The sequence below is a fragment of the Tamandua tetradactyla genome, chromosome 8 (assembly GCF_023851605.1).
Source record: "Tamandua tetradactyla isolate mTamTet1 chromosome 8, mTamTet1.pri, whole genome shotgun sequence".
Classification (NCBI taxonomy): Eukaryota; Metazoa; Chordata; class Mammalia; order Pilosa; family Myrmecophagidae; genus Tamandua; species Tamandua tetradactyla.
In genome coordinates this window covers 3,699,254-3,721,700 of record NC_135334.1, presented here as the reverse complement: position 1 = coordinate 3,721,700, position 22,447 = coordinate 3,699,254, and the positions used below count along the sequence as shown (strand labels likewise).

The 22,447-nt window shown below is 43.8% G+C and overlaps 1 protein-coding gene across 1 annotated transcript in view; it reads right to left on the bottom strand.

Moving 5' to 3' along the window:
* Window positions 1-22,447, bottom strand: part of OPCML (opioid binding protein/cell adhesion molecule like) — a 540,756-nt gene that overhangs the window by 7,074 nt on the left and 511,235 nt on the right. Inside the window, exons 4-6 of the mRNA XM_077112406.1 lie at window positions 9,177-9,314; window positions 8,669-8,789; window positions 8,064-8,215 (exon numbers count right to left, since the gene is read on the bottom strand). Of these exons, the coding sequence (XP_076968521.1) occupies window positions 8,064-8,215; window positions 8,669-8,789; window positions 9,177-9,314 (411 nt within the window). The remainder of the gene's footprint in view (window positions 1-8,063; window positions 8,216-8,668; window positions 8,790-9,176; window positions 9,315-22,447) is intronic.

The window sequence follows — 22,447 nt, the reverse complement described above, 5'->3', positions numbered from 1 at the left end:
CCGTGTTGTTTTACAAGTACGATTAGCAGGGCTTTGCAGCACAACCAAGAAGTGCAGATAAAGAGGTACAGTAGCAGCCATCTTTGTTTTGTTCTCTTTAATATTTCCTATTTCGGGTTTACCACAAAGACCAAAGCTTAAGAAGTTACTATCAGAAGTTAATTCAAATCTGTCAGTTCATCACAAGTCTGAAAAAGACAAGACTTTAGTCTCTGATGAACCACGAGCTCTGGCGTCTATGCTGACATCAGCATGGGCTGACTGCTCCTGTTAAACTCCACTTAGGCTAATAGCCAGATGTCAATGATTCAGATAAAGGAGGGGGAATGACAAGGAACCTCATCAGGAATGAAATGTGAAATGTCTGCATATTTTTTTTAATATGTTGACATTTTGCAGGTTGGGGAAAATACAAATGATTACGCTGCTGTCATCAGCCAAAAGCAATGGTATTTCTCTCTGACTCATTCCCTCCCACCTGGATTTAAATTGTGGATTTGGAAAATAAAAATCATATACGTTATCAGCAGGAAATAGACAAATATGTACTGCTTTGGATATCTCTGCAAAAAGAAATCTTGTGATGAACTTCTTCCTAAATAGTGAATTAGAAGCCTTGAAAGAATCTTTCTCACACAGGAATCCTGAGGGTGGGAAAGTGGGGGTACTAAATTTCTAATTATAACCAGGAATCTGGGGAGGCTAGAATACAAGGAAAAGAGGGAGAGAAATGGCTATTCCCTAAGGGCATAAGACTACAAGTCCTTTTGGATTTCTCTTTGGTTAGTGAAGAGTTTCAAACTGCATAGAAGCAATAACTGATGCTCCTATTGACTAGAAGATATATTTAATTCAACAAACATTTGCTGGGGAACAACCATTTCAGGATACAGTGCTACAATCTCTCAGTGCAGAAACAGATGCAAACAAGATACAAGCCTAAGGGGGAGATACTACGAGATCCCAGAATAGGAAATGACTCCTTCAGTGGGCATGGAGAATGCTTTCCAGAAGGAGCACCATTGAGGACATACAAGGGGGAGTAGTAAAATTTTATCAGGAATTTAAGAGGCCAAGTTTCCCTCTCTGTTAGCTAAGGTTCTTTTATGTGAAATGGAAACAATAACCATACCTACTTCAATGGGTTCTTGGATGTCTAAAACTAAGGTAGAAGCTTCCTTCCTCTAGCATGGCACTTAAATATTCTATGTAATTGTCTATTTGTCAGTACAAGCTTGGAAATTTTTGTTTTAGTCTGTACTCCAGTACTTAGTGTAATTCTGGGCATATGATAGGCACTAAACAAAAACCTGCTGAATGAATGAATGAATAGGTGGTTACAAAGGGCATAAACAACATGATCTGGTATTTTGGGGAAGGAGAAGGTCAAGCCTCAAGGGTGCATAAGCTAATGGGAGAATTTGAAACTCTAAGGGTGGGCTGATCTCACAGTCAGAACAGAGAAAAGAGAGCCATGCCTTTCTGGTAGGCAGAACTTCTCAGCAGGGGTATAAAGTATTAGTTAGGTTGTTTGGCCCTGCAGTGGCAAATAGACTGGAGAAGAAGATACCAAAGATGTGACAATCATTTGAGAGAATATCATAATTACCCAGGAGAGATACATGTCACGGTGCACATGAGAATGCAAAGCGATGATGTAGAGGAAAGCCTGCTAGCAACTTTATAGGATGCACTGAATGACAAATGTAAGGGGGGAAAGAGAGCTACAAGTCAAAAATGACTGTCCAGATTCTAGTGAGAGCGCATAGACATGAAGGTATATGTTTGAGGGGGTGGGTTGCTCAGGAAATAAAGGCTGAGATTTCTGTATTATGTTCAGGTAGGAAGAGTGGTTTGCTCGGAATACAGTAGAGCTTCAGGGATACAGATTCGGGAGTTGTCAACCTATCACTCAGAGGCTATCAATCTTCGGTGTGTGTAAGATTCCCCTAGAGAGTTTGCTTTAAGCATATTCCTAGGGCTTTCCCCAGAGATTCTGATTAAATGGGGTGGGGGCAAGACCTATGAGTGCTCACTTTTTTTCTTCGCATGGGCAGGCACCAGAAAATGAACCTGAGAGTGTTCAATTTTAAGACAACCAAAATAAGTCTCATTCAGGCCAAGGAAACTGCTCTGTAAGCTGCGTGAAGACACGGAAGACTCTTCTCCTCTCACTTGTCATTCCATCTCTGGGAAGACTTATGGGGCAGTGGTGCAGGAGAGGGGTAAGGCATGAAAAACATCTCCACAAGGTTATATCACTGAAACCAGGAATGGGGTGTTGGGAGGATCAAAGCTGGTAGAGGGGAGACTGGTCTGGTCCCGAGCGGATGCTGGATGAAGAGGGAGGTAAATTGTGCAGCTTAAAGTGTGAACAGAGGAGTGGAGAGTGTGAGTGCTTGCTCTCCCTTCCAAGAGGCTTGGAGGTGAGGGAAGGGAAGATAAGAGGCAATCCATGAAAGGCAGCCTTCTGGACTTGGGAAGAGAATCCTCAGATCCGTATACTTCCCTTCTCAATTCTTGCTTGGAGCCACATGGGATAAGGTATGATGGTTGTGACACTATGATGGGGACGGAAGGAGAAGAACTGAGATGAGGTACATGAAACGGAGGGTAAGGGGCCTGGGGGTGCTCCACCTGGCAGGCTTGGAGGTGCTCTAGTTGAAGAAAAGCCATTTTGCAGAGCTAGACTGAGATGTGTATTTATTCTGGATGAGTATCCATCTGCAGAAGAAAACTTGGATCCTGTTCTTCTGGCATCCAGGACTGTGGGGCTGGGCAGTGGTCAACACTAATCTGAGTGGGCCAAGGCTTTGTCTGGGGAAATATTCAGAACCAGACCTCGGTTTACCCTGAGCATTTTGCCATTTTCAGTTGCAGTGACAGCATTTCTTTGAATTATCCCTCTTCCTGATACTTAACTCTTAAGATTATTCATTTCTGTTGCTACAACTTCACAGATAATGTGAAAAATCTCTTTTTCTCTTGGCAGCAGTCATCTCCTTCCTGGCTTCCTTTTGCAACTTCTATCCCGTTCCCCTGCCTCATTAAGCTTTTCACACTTTCCTTAGAGCACAATGCCATCAAGTCCAGAATCTCTCCTGGTTGCACTGAAAGGACAGAGAGGTCAGGGCCTGGCTCCAGGGCCAGAGGAGTTAAAGTAGGTACATGAGTTGAGGGAAAGTGAGAGGCACAGCTGTGTTCAGATAAGTAAGCCAGAAGAACAGAGGCTGTATCCAGCCAGCTCCCTGCTGCCTAGAGGTCTGGTGAGATTTCAAGGTGCCAGGGCACCAGGTGGGCCTTCAAATGACCATGTCCAGTCAGCAGAGCGAAGGAATACTTGGTGTAGGCTTCTCTTCAAGAGCTCAGGGCACACCACATGATTTCTAAGCTCAAGGGTTTTAAGATTTCGAGACTACTATCCCTTACCTTGTCTTCCCATTGTTTTGAAATTCAAAACGGAAACTTCAAATGCTGACAGTAAGTGGACAATCCATTTGTTCTGTCTTTCTTTTATATGGGCAGGCACCAGGAAGCGAACCTGCGTCCTCCGACATGGCAGGCAAGCATTCTTGCCTGCTGAGCCACCGTGGCCCACCCTGTTCTGTCTTTTCTTTTGCGGGTACATGATCCGGGAATCAAGCCCGGGTCTCCCACATGAAGTGTGGACATTCTAACCACTGAATTACCCATGCACCCTTGTTTTGTTCTTTTATTTTACAGACAACAAAGGACTAGAGAGAGTTAAGGCTGGTCTGTTTCTGGGTAAGAACTTGAATCCAGGTCCTGAGCTTCTACTTCAGAGCTCTTCTCTGCATTCTGCTGCCTTTCTAGGGCCTGCAGTCATCTGGGGCTAAGGGAAGTGAGTGGTCTATAGGCCTGAAATGCCACTTGAGTTGTACTCTGCCTTGGTGAGTGATATTTTCTGGGGAAGTCACCTGGCATGCTGAGGAAGGGGCATCTCGTGTTAATGCCACACCCAGGTTCTTTGCTGATCAACTACCTATTTACATTGCATCTCACATTTATCCTAACTCTCACTGCATCTCACATTTATCCTAACTCTTCCTGTTTCAACCCACTCATCAATCCATTGTCTCCATACTATTTGTTGCCTGTATTCTTTTGAAATTGCTTTTCTCCCGGTTTCCTTTGTTCTCTGCATGTAATTGTAGAAATATATGAAAAATATATGTGTGAGAGGCCAATTACAAGTGTGCGCTGTGATGGTTTCACAGGTGTGAATTCAAAGGGGGTCTCAGAAAACAAATCTACAGAATTTGAGGCCAAATGCTCTTGCATGACTGGGAATGTGGTGTGTGTGTGTGTTTAGGAAACACGAGAACATGAATATATGGATTGTAAATGTGAAAACTTTCCTTTCAAAATCGGGCTCAGGGTTAGATAATTAGAAGAGGAGAGATAGTGGTCTGGGAATTGAGTCCAGGCAGACTCATTGTTGATATGGGGTTCCACTTAAGTCACCCACCAATCCCCACAATAGGGATCCCCAGGATTTTGCATTATATTGAATGAACACTGAAGAGCTCAGATCCTGGGATCAGAATGCAGGGGCTTGAGTCCTAGCCCAAGCATTTTAAGCTGGTATGATTTGAGCAGTCTGCCTAAACTCTCAATTTCTTCATCTGTAAAATTGGGATTCATAAATTCCCCACTTCATCAAGTTGTTAAATGAGATAAAACATGCAAACACTTAGCCTAGTGCCCTGGACATAGTAAGTGGTTGGTAATAATCAGCCATACTTATGGGGCATTGAGGACTGTAAAGAGCTTCCATGACTCCCCAGAAAAAGGTGACCAGCTGCACGAGAACTCTGTTATCTCTGGTCACAGCGATTTTGCTGAAGCTATTGCCACTCTGTCATAAAGTCAGAGAATTAGGCTTCATGGCGATGACAGAGGACATCGTTATCTAAAAGGCTTTCATGGATTAAAAACTAATAATATTAAAGCAAAAACAAGGACAGGGAGAGTGCTTTCCTAAAGCCCTAGAATCAACTAGCAGCAGACTCTCACCTCAAAAAACACTCAGTGTAGTTGCATTTTACTTCCTAACAGCTGAACTCCTCTTCCTGGTATCACTGGCAAAACCCTTCAATATCTGCAAACATTTGTCCATTTGTTCATTCCGCAAAATTCTGCTGACCAGCTACTGTGTAAGAATAACTGTCCTGGGCTCTGGGTTCAAACAGTAAGTTCAACCCAGCATGGCTCTTCGTCTCAAGAGCCTACAGACTAAAGGGGAAGAGAAGTATTAATCGTAGGAACTAAATAATTAAAACAGAGGTAAAATTCCAATGGTAACATGAAACTTATAGAACAGGAGTCTGTTATGTCACCACCAAATCTTTGTGGTGTGGAACAGGTCCTGGCTCAAACTAGGTGCCCAATGCATGTTTGTTGAATGGATGTCAGTGAGCATTCTTGTGCTGAGTACAACAAAGTCAAAGCATGGATACCGGGAAGTATACTGGGAGGACTGATCTAGTTGGGGCATCAAGGAAAGCTGCCCTAAGGAAAGGATGCTTGAACAAAGATCTGAAAGGTGAGTGGACATTAAACACGATAAGGTGAATTATATGGGTGGGCAGGCACATTAGGTTTTGAAGGAATGGAAAGTGGAAATCCAGTTGAGCTAAAATTCTGGCACAAAAGGAGCTAGCAGATACCAGTAGTACTCATAATACATTGCATTTATCCAAAAGTTTTTTAGTTGTTTATATAACCTTGATACATATGATCTTATTAATACTTCACAATGGCATTTTTAAGTCATTGGGCCAAGATACAGTGTCCTTAAATGAGCTGAGTAAACTGAGACATGCAGTTGTTTGTGTTGTCAAATCAGATATCTAAGCATAGCACTGAAGCAGGAATTGATGTCCCAAAGGCATCCATGAAGAAACTAGGATCAGCAAGTCTAAGTGACTTACCCAAACCCATGTGCTGACATGGGCTGAACTGGGATGTGACTGTACATGTTAATATATGTCTGCTATCATTATCTATATACTGTGACAGTTAGTTAATTATGACACTTAATGACCGAGAGCAGAAAAGAACCCAGGTTGTCTGGCTGTCATTCCTAGGCGATCTCTATTAACTATCTTTCCTGCTACTGGCAACCCCACTGATGAAAGCCGAGGCAGGGTCAGTAGCAGGGCCAGGTCCCTGCTCATCCTTGCCCCTCATTTATACAGACCAAGCATTGACACTCATCAGGGAGGAGTGGTAGGTCTAGTTTCCCATGACTGTCCTGGATCCAGAGTTGTGAAAGCTGTTTCCAGGACTAGAAAATGCAAACGTTACCTTTCCTCGTGCCTGAGATTGACATCATAGGGGAGCAGAGCAGGAAGGATTCCAAGTGTGGAAGCAGAGCTGAGTCCAGCTGCTGCTTCATCTGAACGTATGAGTGTTTGTGAGTGTGTGTGCATGTATGTGTGAGCATATGTGAGAGCATGTGTGTGTGCAAATGTTTGTGCAAATGTGTATGTGTGACTCTGTTTATCCTCTGGAGGATTCTGAGTCTGAGCCTTAGCAAATGCCTATTTTTTTAACTACAAATACCCATGTGTTACCCAACCTTTTTGGTCCTTGTTTCATTCAACTATAAAATGGGCATACCCTGCTTTGCCCAGCACTAATAAGGCACCTAGAAACCCACTAAATATCTGGTAAATGGGAGATACTACTATTATGAACAATGTCTCCAAGAATTTCTATTTTAACATAAATTTTTTAGGATTATGTCATTATCCCTCTTTGCCTTGGGCTGTGAGAATAAAACATTTATATCAGGGTGACTTTCCCATGGCGACAATCCTCTAATAATTTATTTGGTCTCTGGGCTGGGTTTCTCTTGGTGCTGCTATGTGCTGAAATAGCAGAGTATGGTCCATGTAGAAGTTGATTGTTTCTGGGGCACAAAGCACTTCCCTGAAACCTATAATGATAGTTCAGATGTGTGGGTGCCAAAGCATCCTATGCTTGTTACTTAAACTGTGCAAACCAAAACCCTTAAATTTAAGGAGAAATAAATCAGGGAGGTGAAGCAGGCAAGCCTATTTTTGAAGTAGGCTTAAATTCAAAAGCATAGGCATTCAGGCAGGCAGAGGAAGGAAGGAACATGCTGTACCCACCTGCCACTGCTGATGAGGGGCTTATTTCTAAGACACACACAGCACAATGCACACACAATGCAGAGAGAAAACAGAAGACATAGATCACACATTTCAGATGGTTGGTGGACAAAATTTAGTTAACGTCAACGCTGAAAGCTTGCTCAGGGTCTGAGGTACACGTGGAAATTAGATACCTCTTTACCCTACTATCAGATGCTTCACTAACCAACCTCAACAAATAAACAGGTACACAGACACGTAAAATCTCAACAAGCTGGCCATGGCCCATGGTGTGGAATGTTGTACAAGGAGATGAACACAGCAGTGTATGAAGATGGAGTGAGGGCTTCCAAGTAAGCCAGTCATGGCTCTGCAGACCTCTCCATCCATATGACATAGCAAAAGACCATCAGAGTAAAGTTAGATGCTCCAGTTGTGGGTGGAAGAGTTCTCTTGATGAAGGACTCAAACTTCTGCTCCATTCATTCCAATGAATGAGAACATGGCATGGGAATTATGAAAGCAGCAGTTGATATCATTAAAACTAAAAATATAACTCCGAGAATCATAGACTCTTTTGATGATATCTTAAAATTATATCTAATTCATCCACTCAGATTTTTAGATAGTACTACAATAATTGAACTGTCCCCTGGCTCTGTTTTCTTCATGGTTTCTATAACACAACTTGGTTTAGAATTAGGTTTACTCCTTTAGTAACGTGCCCATCTTGCTTTCAAAAGACAGAGATATTAATTACTTGATAAATATCACTGTATCACATGCTGGAAGAAATGAGCATTTCTATATCTAAGTGTGGTGGATTGAGCAATATGGTGGACAGGGGCCAAGCAGACGGCACTTTTCTCCCTATGCCTACCACCTGGCTGAACTTACTGCATCTGGGCTTCCTGCACTCACCATACAATGTGATGCTGGCATTGGTGTTTCCAAGCTTGTTTGTAGCCACACAAGTATAGTTCCCATAATCCTTTTCTGAGACATTGAAGAAAGTCAAAGTGGATATGCGGCCTTTATTCTCGATCCTTACACCATCCAGGCCAGTGGCCAACCTGCAACAAGACAGAGTCAACTGGTCCAGTGTTGACCTGGCTCTACAAAGTAGTTAAAACCACAGACATAGGAGAGCAATGGAGCGCAAAGTCACAACAGATTAATTCTACCAAGAGCCTTTCTTTCCAAACCCCTCTCTTTCAATTCAAACCATAAATATCTCCACCTCTAACATGAAGAAATAGAAAAGGATGGTCAAAAGGTTGAATTTACTGGATTCTAATTATGAAAGACTGCCATGCCTAAAACTAGTCTCAGATTCTGAAACAAGGTCCATTCATTTTTTTCTACTTCTCAGCTTCCTTTATTTTTGTTTTTCTGGGTTTAAAAGGAGACACTCTTACCATGGAGGCTGCAATGCATTTTGTTTGTGTCGTGCTTTTCCCCTTTACTTTGTGGGACAAGATGCATCAGTTCGGCTACAGACCTGCCCTAGTCCCATTGCAAGGTACCTGGTGTCTTCCTTGAACCACTGGAACTCGGCCACAGGTACTGCAGAGGCTTCACAGCTCAAGACACCCTTCTGACCAACTGAGACCCCAGTGTTCTTGGCTTTTGATATATAGGGAGGGTCTATGGGAAAAAAATGCAGGGTTATTCCACGTGAAATAAATGAAAGGCCCATTTGAGTACCTGCTGTGCAAATGACCGTCTTGGGATGCCCTTCCCTCCGAGTTAACAAGCCATTTGATTTAGAAAAAAAAATTATTCTAAAAATATTCAATTTTTATTAGCGTGTTTTTAAAACCTTCAAAGTGGTCTAAAGTTAACAGCTTTCCCCATTAGCTAAAGCTCAGTCACAGGAAGACTCCAGGAGCAAATGGCAGCAGGCCCAATAGAGAGGCAAAGCAGCCCATTGGGCATTTCCCAGTTGGCAGTATCTTGAGCCTTTCAGCAAAAGGCACTGCCAGGCCAGCTCGTTCCCTTCCCCTTTCTCTCCCTGCCGGCGGGCCCACTCACAGTTCACGGTGACCTTTACTTTCCGTACGTCCGGTGCGGCAACGTCGTTCAAGGCGCTGCACTCGTATTCCCCTGACTGGTCTCGCTTGATGTCAGAGATTTCCAGGTACTCATCCTCACTCACGAAGCCCTGGCCTTCTGGGAGGAAAGAAAGAGATGGGAAACAATCCAGAAATAACGAAACCAGGGCAGGAGGGATTTACTTTTGTAGAAGGAATAGAAAACGCCATGAAAATGGGGCTTGAACATGAAGTCAAAAACAGAGGACACCAGGTGGGCCAAAGAACATGGCAAGTGATGAGAAAGCTTCTCTACCTGGGTCCTGGACCCATGCAGTTTTGGCCAAGTCACTTTGGCTTTCTTTGACCATTCAGAAAAAAAGTGGGTATCATTAATTTTTTATTATTATGAGGATGAACTGAGAGAAGACATAAAGTAGTCCAGCACATTACTGAAATGTGATCATTTAAAAAGAATTGTCATGATCAATAGCATAATAAAAAAATGTAGGGGTGACTTTAGGGTATGTTACTAGAGGCAACATCTTAATTTTTCACTAGGTAGAAGTGCCTTTTCTAGATAAGCAGTACAAATTACTAACTACTTGCAGACTGAAGTGAACATTTAATGCTCTATTACAAACGACTGTGAAGGAATTGGTTCAGCTTCGAAGTGTGTTGAAGAAGACAGAGTAGAGTGTAGTTGAAGGAGGTGTATAATAGGTTCTCAATAAATGTTTGCAGGCATGAAATAAATGTGATGGCTCACTCCAAAGTGTAGAACCATGGTCGCTAGGACACTGATGGTTTTAATGATTTTGACTTCCTGAGCCACTTTGGAGTCTCTGCTCTTCAGCACTTGCAAACCTGGAATTCATGATCCAAATCTCTCTGGGTCTGCAATATTTGCATTGCTTTCCCCCAGCAATGCATGCCTTTGCAACAGGCTAACCTCTTTACCGTTCATTCCCTGTATTGCACTCCCTGTGGTCTAATGCAAAGTGAACAAATCTCCTGTCGTGAAGCACAAATGTTCTGAGTTTCCTCTAAACACTAAAGTCTTGTGAAAACTCAACCAACACAAGGCCAAAGTAAGAGGCAATGCCATTTGTACTTCTTATAGACTTACTGCTTCCTTTTTGTGCTCTAGGTGCCAGGGCCAAGTTTAGTTTTCAGGGCATTTACAAATGATTACAACTTTCCCCACAATCCTGTCAAAGCATATTCTGATATAATGGGTACTCACTCAACCCAGCTAGGGTCCATGGTGAGTATGCATAAGGAAGGCAGTATGTTTCTGGGGAGAGGAGTGGGGTGGGGACAGCTGCTGCGGTCCTTCCACCCTGCTCCAAGTCTAAGCTTTGAGGCAGTTTCCGCCACGCACCCTGCCCATTTTCCCAACTATTCACTTTGGCTCTTTCTGCCTTTCTTGCCTCTACCCACCTCTCCAGGCCAGGCCCACCCAGGCTTCACCATCCCTGTTTGGATGCTGGTTTCCAAGGCCACCCCTGCAAGGTATGGGATTCCAGTCTAATATATTTCAAGGGGATCCTATCTATATAAATATCTTGAGTCACCCCCAATCGGCAGCATTCTGATGGCCCATTCTGGAGGTTCAATCCCATGAAAGAAATAATAAAGGCTAGTGGGTCAGTCCCCTAGCCATGCTGCTTCCCTGGGGCCAGAGCTTGGTGAAAAGAACCCTGGGACAAACCCATGGTGAGAGACGTTGGTTCTCGGGGAATCTGTTTGAAAGCAGGTGTGAGGAGGAAGAGAGGGGGCAGAGGGTGAAAGAATTCCCTGCAAGGAAGAAATGGGGACTGGAGCAGGCCCCACACAGCCCACACAGCCTAGGAGTGCTGTTACTCTCCTCAACAACTTTGCTGGCCCTGCTGGTCTCAGATATGATGGGTGTTAGAGAGTTTCACAGAAGCGACTCTGAAGCACAGGGGACTGTGAGACCTGGAGCCTTGGGCAGGGAACCTGTTTGCTGATGCCTAATTATCCAACTGAGTTCATACCCACATTGCTCAGCGTTCATTAGAAGAATGGAAACTTCTTCTCATTCTTTTTTTCTATATAGTTATTAGACTTACAGGATGTGGAGGAAGCTGAGATTACTTATTGCAGAAATTCTAACAAAGATACGAAAATTGCCTCAGTTATTGAGGCTAGTTTATCAGCCAAATATTTCCAAGAAATAAACAATGAAATCAGATGCCAGAATGACTTTCCCAATCTCACCTTATCCTTTTTTCCTACCGCAATGAATAAATATGACAGAATCTCAAGTTTGACTTCCTACCACTAAGATTTCATTATTCTTTCAAAATGACCTATGGAGTATTGGGCATAAGAAATTAAACCCAACCAATTAATCAAATTACCTGTGATGGGGTAACAGGGCCCCTCATTCGCTTTCCTTGAAGGGAATAAGACAGGCCCAGATCATGCTTCATGCAGACGTCTTGAAAGTCCCTGAAATGGTGACATCGGTGACTGCCAACCAACTGGAAAGATGCTGACCCCACAACAGAAAAGGATCACTTCCAAAGAAATAGAGGCCATAGCCTGGGCAATTTCATGGAGAATTAAAAGGTAGCATTCAACCATCTTGAATGTGGGAATTTATCTTCTCTGTCTGTCATGCTGCTTTTACAGGACCATTATATAACAGCACAAAAGGGGAAAAGGAAGAGTGTGTTTCATGAAAAATGGGGATCGCTGCAGTAATGCTACCTCATTAAGCAAGAAAATGAATTTTGTCAAGTTTGTACTATATACCAGTACCCCTCAGATGTGAATTTGCATATGAATCTCTTGGGATCTTTTGAAAACAGAGATTCTTGTGCAGCGGTGTGGAGTTGGTCTTTAGAGTTTGCCTTTCTAATAAGTCTTCAGGTAGTGCTGATGCTGCTGGTCCTGGGGCTGCACTTTGAGTCGTGATGCAAGTACTATCCATTTGTTCATTCTTTCTTAAAATGATCAAGGTCTATGTAGTAATCAGCTGGTCAGCAAAACTTGCTGAGGTCCTTGTGGAACTTCAAAGAGCACAATCTCCTTTGGGTATAGGGCTCAGAAGAAAAATGCAGACTGACAATCGGGACGCTTAGAGATAACTTTTACACTGGCTCTTTTTGAAAAATGTACATCTTCCCCAAACAAAGGTATCTTTGTTGCAAAATGGGTATAGGAGGTTTAAATGCTTCCCCATCTCAGACCCAGTTGATTTAGGTGCTATTTTCTTAACTTCTTTCTGCTGAGTGAGATATTTAAACCAGAATAAATCTAGGTTGCAATGTGCCTGGGGACCTAAGAAACTGCGGGGTTTAATGCTTCCCCTGCCTTCCCCAGTTCTGGTTGCAATGTAAAATTCTGATTCCATGCTGCAGAGAAAGGTGCAGACGGCAACACTTGTTTTAATCCTCCTTGCTAGCTGCTAGGAAGTAGAATCACTGACTTTGGAGCTAGAGGGAGGAAAACAAGGGCAGGGGGAGAAACAGATGAGGGAATTGCAGAATAGGAGGAAGAAAGGAGGAGAAAGAGGACTGTGCTTGCTGTGAGAGGAGGCAAGAAGCAAAAAAAGGCAGATGGAGCAGGTATGGAAGATGACCTATGAGCCATTGGAAAGAGTCTGAAGCCATATACAAAAGGGATTAAAACAGGAAAAGAAAGAAGATATAAAGACATAAGCTGCAACGCTTACAAATATTTTCTCTGACAAAATATGAAAAAGGAGTTCCAAGTCTGCTCAACAATTTTGCTTTATACTAATATATATTCTGTAATAAGCCAACAGCTCAGAGACCTTCCCTGTGTTTCCAGGCATCCTGATACAACATGATTGGAAACAAAAGGAGTAGACTCAGAATCATGGATAGAAATACTTATAAGAAGGGTGATTTCTTCCCAATGAAAAGATCTCCAAAGGATATACGTTTGAACCACTCATTTAGCAAGATTAAGAACTGCCAAGACACAGATAGGTCCATTTATCAGGGGGTTTGGGACATCCCAGGATTCTGGGATAGAGTGAACATGCCCTCTGGTTCTGTGGGCATGAAGGGCTTCTCCTGTTAGGGTGCCTTTCCTCATATACACATATACACACAGTCATAGAGAGCAAAGAGCAAACAATAGCCATCAACAGGGTCTACTCCATCTTAGAAATGGGGGAACAGACAGAGAAACTGCCTCAGCAGAAGAAGGCTCCCTAGCTCAGTCTGTTCCCCCTGACCTCATCTGAAGCTATTTTACTCAGACCTCTCATGTGCACAGTTAGATGTTGTGGTGCATGGGGTAGAGATGACTTAGAAGGCACAGTCCTTGATCTTGTGTCGTTTACAATCTAACCTACCTATAATTCAAAGCAGTCTCTGTTTTCCTTCTCCAAGACCCAATTTTTCAGTTCTTAGTGGATTCTAGATTCCCCAAGTAAGGTCAGAAGGATTTATTACAGATGGAAGAAACCTATGCACTCAGAGAGGAAGAGATCAAATGGGAAAATGCTAGTAAAACCCCTATTTGCTGGAGGCTTCTTGACCTGCTTCTTCACCTCTTTTTCTCCTCACCACCCTCCCCATCCATGCCAGCTCTACCTCTACCATAAATTGTGTATCTAATTGCCCCTTCTATTTCCTCAGCCAATTCCTTAGATTTATGTAGGTGAAAGTGCTATTATGGGTCAAAGATTTTAGCCTTGCACTGCATGTGGATAATCGTCCCTGATAGAATATTTTCTCCTTAATCTAAATATCCCCAGGGACAATTTCCTTAGCTAGACTGTTCACATCATCAAGAATCATCTTCATATTGAGACGAACTTGGTTTCTGTCTTGGAAATGACTAAAGATTCTTCCTAGGTGCCCTGCCTGTCCCCCACTGTCCCTCCAAATATACGTTGTGAAGCTGCTGCTCTTTCTACGGAAACTGTTCAGTGAGGTTAAATATCAGCACCTGTCACAGCTTTTGCTGTAGGACCTGCCAAGAGGTGAGTCACAGTGGAGCATGCCTGAGGGCATGTGCCATATAAGAGATGAGCAGAAAAGGAGTGAGAGCAGGGAGGAGAAGAAGCATTTCAGGTGCAACCATACAGAGAGGAACATGGAGGGAGGAAAAGGCCAGAGGAAAGTGAACTCAGATGCAGAAGAAGGCAAGAGGAGATGGTGTTGATAGAGAGAAAGACATGGGAGCAAGAAGGGAGTGGGTGCCCAATGCTTCATTCTGCTGAAATAGTAGGGTTTTTGGGTAAAAAAAAAAAAAAAGTTACCCTGCTATCCAAAGGAGGGGCCTATTATCCATGATCCCCATGTTTACTACACTTGGAAAGTTGGAATGAATTGCCCAGATGCTGTTGTATGCTTGTGACCTGCTTGTCAGCAATGAGGCTTGTTGATTCTTCCTGGAAAATAGCCAGTTGGGTACTCGCCAAGCCTACGTAGCAATGCCTAGTACAAAGTGTTTATTGACTGGTGTAGGTGTGGATTTGTTGGAAATCATAACTTAGAGTTCAGAGCAGGATATGACCAAGGAAAAGTCTAGCAATGCCTGAAGCAGTCTTCTCCCCCACTGTTTCTGTGCCTTGAGACTCACAAGGTGAGGTAGAAGCTCATGATGGGACTTGTGCCCAAGTCCTGTCACTCATCCATCTATCTATCTCTCCAGGATTATGGCCAAAAAGGCATAACCAGATAAAATGAGCCACATGTAGACCAAAATATCAGTCTTATTGCTGTAAGGCTGGAATATGATTTGGGCTTGGAATCCAAGGTAGACATGTGGCTTCCTGTCTTTCTCCCTCTGAACTGAAGATGATGAAACTTACATGGTAGGAATACTTGACTTGGGTACTCCATCACAGGCTTAAATGTTGGAACTGAAAGTAAAGGCTTTGTTGGAGCAGAGAGTACAGCATAAGGAGACTCTGGGAGACTTAAACTGATGTGAATCAAGGTGATGGACATGTAGCAATGTTCCCCTCAATTCTCTGGAATGGTTTTACCCCTGGTTAACTATGTCCATGGATGCCCCACCAAATATCCTACCCCCCCACCTCCAAAGAGTGAATGGGGTGGAAATGGGGGCTATTCTTTCTAGCTAGTGGAGGGCAAGCTAGCTACTGGCAACCTGGGGGCTGGTCCCAGCACTCCCTCTCTTCGAGGGGCAATGGCATTGCTCTCAGTCGTATACTTCCCAACACAAGAACTCTAATCTTTGAAAGAATAGAGACATGCTTGAGTTTGGAATTGGGGTAGGGCTTCAGCCCTTGAATACAGTGTGGCCTGCCTTACCTCAATGGTGCAATACTTGCTCTAGCTTCTTCCTCCATGGTGGTCATTCATCCCATGGTCTAAATGTGAGCATTGTGGAGGAGGAGGTTCACCTTTCACTTCTCGGATTGCCTATGGCGTCTCGTATAGGTGAAGCATACAGTAATGCTAGCTATAGACCTGATGACCAGATGTTTGGAAACTCTGAATCTCTGAATCCCTCCCACAACTCCCACCACCACGTCCACCCTCTTCTTATCTAATATTCCCTTCTTTTGTTAGCCTCCTCTCCACACTACCTCGTGCCCCTAACCACTGCTGGCAATCAGCAGCTCCAGGTCCCCCTTGTTAATTAAAGCAGGGCATGTGGACAGAAGCACATTCCATCCTTGCCTGCTCCCAACTCCCAGATATGTTCTCATCACTGCCTTGCAGTTAATGAAAAGTGTGATAAACCCACTTTTCATTTTCCTTTAATTAATACAAGCAATTGAATTGTGCTAAAGTCATTTTGGTTTGGAGACTGAGCCTCTGGGTCAACGTCTCACTTGCTTGCAGTGACAGAGGCTCTTTGTCTTGGGCTCAGATGACCTTTCTCAGGATGTGGCTGCTAGGACCCTCCCCAGGGGAGGGGTGACTTGCTCTGTCCGGGGTTTCTTGGCTGGCCGCCTTTCCTGTGGCTGACAATGCGTTGGCTGATGACTAGATCAATATGTTACAGTGAAAGTTAGCTGAGCTTCTGTGAAGGGAAGGAGTCCATTAATAACGTTCCCCATAGCTAGGGGCTCAGAGGACTCCCAGTCCCATGTTCATCGGGAGTTTCCTAAGACCTTCTTCTGTACAAGGGCAAGGGTGAAAAAGCAATTGGTGACCCCCGGGGGACACTGGGGATGATACAGGAAGAGGGGCACTTGAATGACCCCTCCAAGATCCCTAGCCTAGAAGATAAATTTGGACACACCGAGATTCTTAAGCTCTTGCCCGGCAGCAGCAAAATCAAAGCCTGAGGATATAAAGCAGGTTTTGCCTGGTAGGTGGAGGGCAGGTGAGGGAGAAACAAGATCTTCTGTAGGTGAAGTGTACGAGGAGGGGACAAGGAGGTTGAGTAGGTGGTTCCACTTTAGAATCACCCAGGAGCTCTATAAAAATGCAGAGCGTGTGTGCACCACTAAGGCTGGTAGAGGTGCTCTGGGGTGGGGAGTGGCATCAGGCCCCCTAAAATTACCCTGGTTGGGTCTAAGGTCCAAGCAGGGATGAGAGCTTGGGTGTGTGGATGGAGGAGGCCTCTCGTGGTTACTTTCCGGGGACCAGTTCTGTGTGAAGCCCCCAGGCCTCCTCGCTGTGCACCCAGGCCCTCCATTGCCTGCCCAGCTCTGTACAAGATGCAGAGCCACAATGTTGGCCCCAGAGCTTGAGGGCAAGTGAGGCGGGTAAAGGGGTTCTGCCTCGCTATAAGGTGAGGACAGGCCTTGTCTCCTGCCCCCTGTTGTCGCATCATGGATAGTGGCCCCCGATGCTCAACAGCAGAGCACAAGGGCAAGCATGACTTCTTCCCAAAGCAGAGTGAAGACAGGTGTTAAACATGGCTCTGCCTATGTTCTCTTTTCTGGGATGAAGTCAGTGTGTGTGGGAAGAATCAGGGCATGAGATTCTTTGAATCTGGACAATACTGCTAACCCAGAGACAGTGGTCCAGACTGCATAATACAGAAATGGCCAAGGGAGTTGAAGCAATGAGGCGCATGCCCTGGAAACAGAATTTTAGAGGATGTGGTAAAGAGAGAAGGAAGGGGTGGGGAGAGAAGGAGAGACAAAGAGACAGATAAACAGGCAGGCAGGCACAGACAAACAGAGAGGCAGATGGACACTAACACAGAGAGAGACAAAAAGAGGATGCAGAGGGAGGCAGAGACAGGAGGAGAAAGAGAGAGAGAGAGATCGAAAGAGAGAGGGAGAGGGAGCAAATGAGGATACGGAGGGCTGAAATTCCAAATAAGCAGACAAATGTCTGAGAACAGAAGCTTAACTCCATTTGCTGAACAAAATTGCCTAGTGAGGCTTTAAAAAGTTGCTAACATTTATATTCTAAAAAGTAGCTAAATATAAACTGAAACAAAGGTTCAGACCAAAAGGATCTAGAGGAGTAAGAAAAAAATGCATTACTGTTTGCAAAGAGCAGAGCCTAAACAGTTATGTCATTGACAAAATATTAAAGGACATTTGAAAAATTGTATTTATTGCACATTATCTTCTTATATTACTATTATTTGCCCTCTGAACCAACTGTATTATTTCAGGATTAATAAATAAAAAATGAAATTAGTTCTTGTGCTTTGATCTAAATAAACTACTGCTTAAAAAAATAACACAACAATTAAAAGGCCAACTGATGAAGGCATGGAATGAGATACCACCTCTTTCACTGACACATGTCTTAAGGTAGTTTCATTCAACCCCACTTGCAGTAGCCTAAGCAGGTTCAGCAAGTAACTCAGGTCCATTTTCTCAAACAAAAAAGTGTGGCCAGTGGGTATCCATCATCAATTACCTGAGAGTCTTTTGAAAATTGATTTCTTGAGTCCACAGCAGGTCTACAGGGTCAGAATCAATGGGGGACAGTTATTGAAGCCCAGGGATCTTCATTTCCAGCCACTCCCCCTGCCCCGTGATGTTTATTCACACGGAAGTTTGAATGTTACTGCATATAGGCTTTGTACAAAATATCCATATTATATCTAATAATAAAGCATCATCAGAAAGAGTGTTTTATCTCTTGCTTGTTTTGGGGGAACCAAAGCTTTCCTCTTAACACCAACTGCACCTGCTCATTCACCCTGGGGATACACTGATTTGCATAGCCTTGTTGTTTTTACAGGTAGGTTGGCCATAGAGTTGGATTTGCCTGGGACAGTCCCAGTTTAGTCCTGTTTTCTCAGCATATTAACTCATAATCCCCTTTCACTCTGGTGGCTGGTTTGGGTAAGGTTTACTAGACCACCCTATTTATATAGCCTGTTGAAAGGTCTGTGAAGTCTAGTCCTAGACGTTGCCAGCTGATTGGAAACTGTGCAGGGGGTTCTCTGGACTAGACATCACAATCCAGCAGGAGGCTCAGCCTCGAAGCGGGGTATGTGGGCCTTCGAATGAAGGACTGTGGGAGATGGAGGGGCAAGGGTGACCCTCAGTGCTATCTTTCTTCCAGAGCTAAGTCGCCTTCAGCTGCACTCTTCTCAGGGATACAGGTAGGAGCAGTTGGTTGGAGCCTAAACTGGTCAGAGTTGTGGATCTGCACTGCAGCTCGGCACGGGGGAACTTAGCTGAAATCTAAGGGGTCCTGGCCCAAAGACCTGCACTCGAGATCCCAGGCCTGCACCATTTCAATGGTTTGAGTGGCCCAGAGCATGACAGGCTCCTGGTGAAATGCTGTTTGAGAAAGAGTATGCTCCAATTGCTGACTCTTCTTGCTTCTTCTCTTTGTTGTCTTTTGAATTCTCTCCCTATATAAGTTCACAACATCATGGCAGCACAATGATGCTAATTATCAACATTCATTAGTACTTCTGAAATGCTTGTATTCGCTACCAGGCAAAATACCCACTAAACTGGGCAGCACAATTAGTATGCAGGCAACCACTGGAAACATCCTGCACACTCGGCGGAGCATGAGGGGGCTCGGGAAGCTTCACGGGGAGATGGCTTCGCCCTCTGGCTCAGCCACAGCACCAGAAGAGAGGAAAAGATCCTGGTTTGTGTATTCAACAACAGCGTCTCTGCTCTCGGAGTCAAGAAAATTTGAAGCAATACTGGATCTCTTAGGAAAGCTCCTTGTCGAGGGGGCTCTGTACCCTGTTCTAGACAAGTCTGTCTCCCTCCGGCCAACCAACGGACTATTTTTAAACTGACCTTTCACCAAAGGCATCTATTTCCCTCGTCTCCCTTCTTAGCCCAGTCCCTGAATCAGTCATTTCAGACACAGCCTTCGATGATGTGGTAACGATATAAAGTGGAAAAAACAAAACACAACACCAAGTAGACATCAGAAGACCAGGGATCTAATTCCAGTTTTGCCACTAATATGCTATGCAATTTCGAGTCAGTCATTTTAGCACCAAATCTTTCCTGATCTGATGGCCAGGAATTGTTAAGAAACCCTTAGGGTCTGCAAACTGACTGGAGTTCCAGCCCAGAAGCTCAGGCTTCCTGGTCATGAGCTGTCCCTGCAGTCAGACACACATGCTGCAGAACTGACCTGGGACACCCCAGTGTTTTTTTTTTTTATTTTTGGGGGCGTGGGGGCAGGTCTTGACAATGCAGGTATAAGAATAGAGACACCTTGGCAATTTCAAGGTAGCTGTCATCTGTCACTGTGCCGTAGCTGTGCGGTGATGGGGAGGAAGGAAAGGTTTTGACAATTATGAAAGACTGTGTTGTCTGAGGGTAATGTCTTGTGTTAATGGGGGAATTAATTCTTTCCTTTCCTTTTGAAGACATCTATTCATGCAGATTTTGACAAGTAGTCGTTCTTCCTTCCCTCCCTTCGATGCGTAGATTGAGAAAATGTCTTATAGGTATAACTAATCATTTATTTATACAATTTGAGGCTCATTTTTATGGGTCTGAGGGTGCAATCCAAATGCGGGAAAATGATGCTTCTCTCTGCTTTCTGTTCTCCCTCGCCTTTGCTAAAAACATCCTTTCCCAGTTATGTGACCCACTTGGGCAATACTGCCCAACCAGGCAGGCTCTGCGCTGCCACGAGAATAGATACTGAAAGAGGAGGAAATGGACATCGCCAGCGGTGAAGACAAAATGCTTGGTTCCGCACCAGAAATGTCCCCTTCATCACTTCTACCAGAATTGATCAGTTTTTAGACCAAAACATAACCAGCCAGCTCTCAAGAGCCAAACAGAAGTCTAGTCCTTTCTCTACCATTTAGCAGGTCAGAGGATGCTGGGCAAGCCATTTCCCCTTCCTCGGCTTCAATGTTCTTCTCTGGATAATGACAAGATGGGGCAGACTTATTTCACAGGTTTCTTAACCCACTCTTTCTTTCCTGCCTCTATTCTGGCCTGGGAATTAGGGATTCTACCTACTATCTTAGTCTCTGGACAGTCCTAGCATTAGATCAGGGCCTGGAGCGTCTGGGAAGTGAAGGTGAGGCATGAATCGTGTTTCTGTCCCTGAAGCTGGCACTGGCTCCAGTCCTGGCAAAGGGACAGCTGAATCCCCAGTGAAAGAAGAAGGCTCAAGTAAGCGCTCAGCAGCACCATCCCTAGACCCTGCCATGCCCCCTCGCTGCCTGCTTTTGCAGGAGAGCCTTACCCTTAGGGGGTTGCAGCCCTCAGTGATGGAACAAGCATCTCCAAACTCCTCTGTTAAAAATGAACATCTCTACCCTGGAAAAGAAGGAGGATCCTACAGAGTTTGCATCCCTCACCCTAGTGCAGGTTAGCTTTTCAGTTTGTTTTTATGACTGTGGGAGACATGGAGCCATGATTCTCTGCAGTGTCAGAATATCAAGGAGCTAGGCAGGGAGGATCTTTTAGTTTTTGGCTAGACTCACTCAGCATAATGTTCTCTAGGTCCATCCATGTTATTACATGCTTCATAAGTTTATCCTGTCTTAAATCTGCATAATATTCCATCGTATGTATATACCAGTTTGTTTAGCCACTCATCTGTTGATGGACATTTTGGCTGTTTCCACCTCTTTGCAATTGTAAATAACGCTGCTATAAACATTGGTGTGCAAATGTCCGTTTGTGTCTTTGCCCTAAGTCCTTTGAGTAGATTCCCAGCAATGGTATTGCTGGGTCGTATGGCAATTCTATATTCAGCTTTTTGAGGAACCGCCAAACTGCCTTCCACAGTGGTTGCACCATTTGACATTCCCACCAACAGCGGATAAGTGTACCTCTTTCTCCACATCCTCTCCAGCACTTGTCATTTTCTGTTTTGTTGATAATGGCCATTCTGGTGGGTGTGAGATGATATCTTATTGTGGTTTTGATTTGCATTTCTCTAATGGCCAGGGACATTGAGCATCTCTTCATGTGCCTTTTGGCCATTTGTATTAGCAGGGAGGATCTTATGGGTGATTTGTGGTCCAGTAGGGCAAGCCTGGATTGCTGGATATTGAACAAAAATAGGTAGGTTGGAAAGAGCCTACCGAGCATAAAGGACAGGTGTTTGGAGCTTGGTGCCCAGCCATGTTGTATCTGTGGGTTTGCAGGGCAACCTGTACAGGGAGCTACTAAAGAGATGGGTGATAAGATAGAGTTTTGCTGCCTTTGCAATGTGAGCTTGAGCTTACCTTACTTATTCTCAACTGTTTAGTTTTGTTTCTTTTACCAATAATAAATTATTGGACTCTATAAGTCACAGAATTAAAGTAAGTAACAGTGTGGTTTGTATTTCTTTCTGCATATTATGTATATAAACACACAGTATAAATACATAATGAAGAAGAAGCATTCAATAGATAAAGTAAATACAAAGCCATTCTTTTAAAGCTTTCCTCATAATTTTGGAAATAGCACTATTCTAGTTTTATGTGCAATTTCTAACTTTGTGTGTTTGAATAATTTACTTAATCACGCTAGGTCTCCTGTTTCATCATCGGTAAGAGTAAAGGATTTGGGTTAGGTTATTTCTATAAAATAATTTCAGCTTAATTGTTCCATATTCAGTAGCTGGTTGAAAAATGAATGTGTGTTCCTTCTCACCATTGAGCCAACATGTGCATGTACATGTGTGTAAATTAAAAATACCACAAAATATGGAATAAAATCCACTTAGCATCTCATGAAAAGACAAAGGTATGAGAGCCCAAAGAGCCATGAGCTTAGCAAATAAGAAGGCAATTCATCTTGAGAAGAAAACAAGTGATATTTACATTATTAAATCACAATTACACAGCCAATCAGCTGCAGAAAGGAAGAGATCATTTCCATCAATTATTACTGAACTGAACATAATTTTTCAATCACCAGCACATTGTAAA